The sequence below is a fragment of the Cryptomeria japonica genome, chromosome 10 (assembly GCF_030272615.1).
Source record: "Cryptomeria japonica chromosome 10, Sugi_1.0, whole genome shotgun sequence".
NCBI classification, from domain to species: Eukaryota; Viridiplantae; Streptophyta; class Pinopsida; order Cupressales; family Cupressaceae; genus Cryptomeria; species Cryptomeria japonica.
In genome coordinates this window covers 122,872,536-122,877,924 of record NC_081414.1, presented here as the reverse complement: position 1 = coordinate 122,877,924, position 5,389 = coordinate 122,872,536, and the positions used below count along the sequence as shown (strand labels likewise).

General features: G+C 36.1%; 1 protein-coding gene across 1 annotated transcript; it reads right to left on the bottom strand.

The window, feature by feature from the left end:
* Positions 1 to 775: 775 nt before the first annotated feature.
* LOC131046612 (pentatricopeptide repeat-containing protein At5g15010, mitochondrial) lies at positions 776 to 5,025 on the bottom strand. Its single transcript, XM_057980385.2, has 2 exons — positions 4,209 to 5,025; positions 776 to 2,654 (listed from the first exon to the last, which is right to left on the bottom strand). The coding sequence occupies exons 1-2, from the start codon at positions 4,841 to 4,843 to the stop codon at positions 1,607 to 1,609; spliced, it is 1,683 nt and encodes a 560-aa protein (XP_057836368.2). The 5' UTR covers positions 4,844 to 5,025; the 3' UTR covers positions 776 to 1,606.
* Positions 5,026 to 5,389: the final 364 nt, after the last annotated feature.

The window sequence follows — 5,389 nt, the reverse complement described above, 5'->3', positions numbered from 1 at the left end:
CAGCTCAAGTGCGAGAAACTGATGTTGCTTAAGATTGCTAACAGTGCAAATGGAACCCTGGACGCATATAGCAACCACACTACGTTACTAGCAATGCTCAAACAGATTGTTTGAGTGCCAAACCTTTTCTTAATTTTTAGATACATCTAAGTAACACTCTCTATGACCTTTAAATAATATCTTCTCAACACATCACAATTTGTGGCCAAACCAACTCTGCTAGTTCTTATATGTTAAGGTACTATAATGTATATGTACATGTTTTATCCATGTTTTCATTGAATATTTTAAATTTCCCTATTTTTATATAGCCGTCCCCTTTGTCATCCCCTAGCCATCCCCAAAATTGACAAAAAACATCAGCAGCCCGGAAACACATACCTTCGTCCTCTGCCGTCCCCGTCCCAAAACTCGGGGTAACATAGCTTTCAACCAAATCTTCAAGCTTTATTCGTATTGGAAACATCCAAACCCAAGTGCTACAACATGAGTACTGAAACAATTAAACAAGTGATCATGGTCATCACAGATAACAAATAGTTAGCACACTTCCAATGTGTCAACCAGAGAAAATTATGCTTAAGAAGATGCCATTGATCAATGAAACATAAGGTGAGGTCTAATGCTGAAATTTCTCCAGGTTTTTCCTCTGTATAGTCATAACTGGCAGTACTCAATCCGATTACATTTCTGAGAGTATACATTGTAGATGCAAGAAGAAAAAAGGCAGACTGATTTTCATATTTATTAGCTATAAAATTCCATAAGCAAATGATTATTATTATTTTAATTTTATATTAAAATTCCTTTTTTTCCTGATTCTTCAAACAATATTTCTTACTACAGCAAAAGATAGAATCAGAGAATATATACTTTAAATCAAGCTCAAATGCACTGTTATTCTTGTGTCAAAGGATGTGATATCGTAAACCCGAGTTGAAGTCACACACATCTCATATTGACAGACATTAATTTCATTTTAAAAACCATTGTCATGGAACGACTGAGCTTGTGCCATAAAGGTCATTCTATGTTTGCAATCCTCTAAACACTCAATTGGTACAAAATCTAGAGCCACCTCGAAAAAATCTCAAGCTCTTTGCATGTCTGATTCTTATTATATTATAAAATATATCATTCTTATTCCAAAGGTGAACTTATTTTTGCCACCAATTTCCACCATCCATGAAAAGTTTTGATTACCCGCATCTGCATGCAAAGCTTTGGAAAGACAGGGACAGTGTATCTCTCTTGAGCATTTGATATGCATGGATTAGATTCATACTTTAGGCAGTATCATGGAGACCCCACTTTACAGCATGTTATGTCCTTCACACTGAGGCCGGAAGCAATTAGTTCTTGTTCTTGGCTGCCTAAATTCGATATGGACCAGAAGCACATCTTCTTCAAGTAAAGGTCTAAAAGAGGAAAAAGAGTACAAACAATGCAGTTGATTGTAGCAATAAACTCAAACCAAACTGAGAGTGGTGACAACAGTAGATAAAAATAAAATAAAAATCTTTTAAGTTTTATCCTTGAGTCTGATACTCTACTCGTTCTCTTTGTTGTATTTGAGATTGAAGATGCATTCTGTATTTAAGGTTTTCTATCTTCCATTAAACATTTTATGCAGTGTATTACTATATTGTCTTCCATCTCTCCTCTCCTTGGAGAAATTCTGGTGTAGTTGCAGAGGTGCATATCTTCTGCTTGCAATCCAAGACTCAAACAACTTGTCTGCTTTTGGCTCCAGACAAAATCCTTCAGCTTTCATTTCTTTATAGCATTTACAAGGCTCCTCTGATTTGCCATTCAGAAAGAACCCATTCTGTAAAATGACGCTGGAACTATCATCGATACAGATGCCATGCTTCTCCATAACATTCAACAGCTTAAAGGCATTCTCATATTGGCCCCAACTACAACACCGTCTGATGGACAGAAGGTAAAATTCCATCGTAGGAGCACAGCCAGTCTTTTCCATTCTATCAAAGAGGTCAAAGATTGCATCGCCATCTTTAACAAATCTAAAAAATGAATAGTATATTCTAATTGATGGTACAAACCCCTTCTGAATCATCTCATCCAAGATTCTGTAAGCATCTTCTGCTTCCCATGCCAAACAAAGGTGATTAATAAGGGAGATGTATGTTACAGCATTTGGATTGAAACCCATTTCTCGAATTCTGTTAAAGAGATGCAGTGCCTCTTTGATAAATTTATGTTTAGCCAGAACACAAATTACTGCATTATATACCTTCAGATTTGGGGTGAAACCTTTCTTCTTCATTTCGTCATAGAATCTAACAACATCATAGAATCTGTCTGCTTTTGAGAGGCAACAAATGATAGTAGTATAAGATGAAACATCAGGGGTGATGCATAGATTATACATGTCATTCCATAGCCTTTTCACCTGATAAACATCAACTAAAATGTTACCCCAACCATTGAGAAGAACATTAAAGCTCTTTGTTGCCAGTGGAAAGTACTCCTTATTGAAATAAATTAATTCTTCTGCCTCTTCAAAATACTGATATCTGCAAAGAGCACGGAGTAGGTGAAGGAAGTCATTGTAGTCTGCAGCAAGTTTGAACTTTTCCATGGCATGAAATGTCTTAATAGCTTTGTCAACCGCCTCAGTAGCAGCATACCTTATAAATAAAAAAACGAAAAACAATTAACAACTCTGCAAGAAAATCAGGAATGTGTGAACCTAGCAGAAAATTGAAGTACATAAAGCATGTACAAAGAAAAATTTAAAAACATTTAATATTGTGCTCAAAATACAAAAGAGCTAAATTGATAAACACAATAAACAAATACAAGGCATATTGGTTAAATACACTTTGCAAATAGTTCTCCTAAAATAACAACAAAAAGCTTATTCACTTGCTTAGAAACTCCTCAAAAAATACCTAGGTGTAGGCCAGTTGACATAAGAAGAGAAATTACTATGAGAATTCAGCAAATTTTCAAATTTCTGAATATCATGCAACTATTGAATTGATTGACTAGATTTTTTAGAACAAAAATTAATAGCAAAAGAGAATTGTGTTTACTTCACAAGTTTATGTTTTCTGAATTTCGCAAGGATAAATCACTGAGAAACTTACATCACCTTAATAATAAACTTTCTACATAAGCACAATATGCGATCCGTCGATAAATAAAACAAAATAACTCTGGAGTTTGTTGCATTGCCATTGCAGCCTAGAACAAATTGATGGAAACTAAACAATTGTCTACCAGCAGATAAGTTTCATAAAATGCTTTTCAATTTTGATTTTCTAAACTACGTTTCAGGCCGCGTTAAATATTTTGAATTTGCCCTTCGACTAGTGGATTGGTTGAAATGTAATAGAATGATGATAGGTAATTGACCTTTAAGATGATGCCCATGGGAACACCCTTTCTACAGGTAAGTAGAAGTGAGATTATCAAGCTTTCACCATTCACAAAGGGGAGGCGCATGTATTGCCTGGCCTCTGATAACTAGTAAATATGCCCTGCTAGAAAATTACTCTGCAACCAAACTCGTCTGAATGCGGCCTCACCAGATCAAAACATTAAAAAAATGACTTCATGATATCTGTAATAACTATGGTGTGTGAAAGAAAGTCCCTGTCTCTATGATGCTTTAGTTTATTGCTTTAAGTTCTGACCAGTAAGTTAATTTTGATTGAAACTATATTGTATGATCTAATGAAAATCACATAAACATTTGGTAGAATTTTGCAGAAATTGATCGAGTTGCAATTTTTAATCTGGAGCTCTTATGAATATGAAAATTTGAAATGAACACTGGCTTTCAGGTTAGGTGTACTTCATAGTTTTCTGTCTAGTCTTTTCTCAGTAGGATCTCTCAGAGATTATAAACTGAAAAAAAAACATAGAGGTCCATCAGTGAGTTTGTCGAAGCTTTATACTGTTCCCCAAGATTCCACTCCATTTAAAACTAGGCCCATCCAAATAAGGTAGAAACTATCCAAAACAATCTCTCATTCCGAATGATTAATTAAATTTCTCACCACAAACGAAGTTTAAATAAAGGGCAGAAGCAGAGTGCAATTATTGGGAAATTGTAATGGCATAAAGAACCCTAAGACCTCACATGTAAGCTTCAAAGGAAGAACATAACATGCAGTACAGTCCTGAAAGAGCATGCTTAAAAAAATGAAAAACAAAAACATTTACAAGGAACTTACCTTTGAATCACGATTTTAAAAGTGTGGTGGGTCACCATTGCCTTCTCATGCATTTCTCTGATCAAAACCCATGCTACACTAAACTTTTTGTGCATACCCAATATTGATATCATGGTATGGTACACACTGATAGTATGACTGTAGTTTTCCCGTGAACCTGCCCATTGAAAAACAGTCAATGCAGCTCTCCAATCACTCTGAGTTCTGCAAAGGAGTTTTTGCACCAGACTTGATGAAGAAATGAATTCACAGTCGTTCAATACTGACATGCCCTCTTGCATAGAAAGGCCGATAATAGATCCAATATTCTTAAGGATGACATCTTCATCATTGACTTTTCCATCTTCACTGATGTTTGAAATGATTTCACCCGAATCATCATCTTCTTCTTCTTCTTCCTCGTCTTCTTCAGTGGGTGTATATCTGGCGTCTGAAGAAACCCAGCGGTGGTACGGATTAATTGGGTCATTATGAACGGGTTTGAAGGACGGGAGGTGGCATAAAGTGGTGGAATCGGTGTGGAACCAAATATGGGGATTTCGGTACACAGAAGAGATGGTACAGGATTTACAGGCAAACGAACAAGTGATATCCAGAAGAAGAACAAGTGACCTCTTGGTAAAATGGATTGCCATCCATGGAAACTGTTTTGAGCATTCGCGGAAATCAGATTGAGTATATTAGTTTCTCTTCATTCCTTCGCTCGATGCCCTACCAGGTGCAGAGTTGCGAGGCGCTGTAACATCCTGAGGTTAGGAATAGAAAATTTGTGGAGATTGTGGTGGTTTATTGTTGTTGAGGTTAGGAATAGAAAGTTTGTGATGGTTTATTGTTGTTGTAGTAGGGGAAAGGACCCAGTAGTTGAGCATGTTCCAATTGTTGTGAGGGTTGTTGATACTTTTGTTCCAAAAATTGAACAAATAAAGCCTATTGTTTGAAACAAAAAATATCAATTTTTGTTAGGAAATGTACCAACAGTTGTTAGGAAATGTACCAATAGTTGTTAAGAAATGTACTAATATTATAAAAAGTAACCAATCAGGTGATGTCATGTCAGCTGCACAACTATTGGGGTCTCTTTTGCACGCCTATTGGTCTCACTTTTTTTTGGGGCTGTTTTGGACACCTTGGCAAAAAACATGCTAATGTGGCATCATATTTGATGATGTGGCCCTGAAACC

Excerpts from the sequence above, each read along its gene's own strand:
- LOC131046612 (XM_057980385.2), bottom strand. The coding sequence starts at position 4,843 with ATGGCAATCCATTTTACCAAGAGGTCACTTGTTCTTCTTCTGGATATC. Across the intron at positions 2,655-4,208 it reads TTTAAAATCGTGATTCAAAG|GTATGCTGCTACTGAGGCGG; the intron begins GTAAGTTCCTTG and ends TTTATTTATAAG.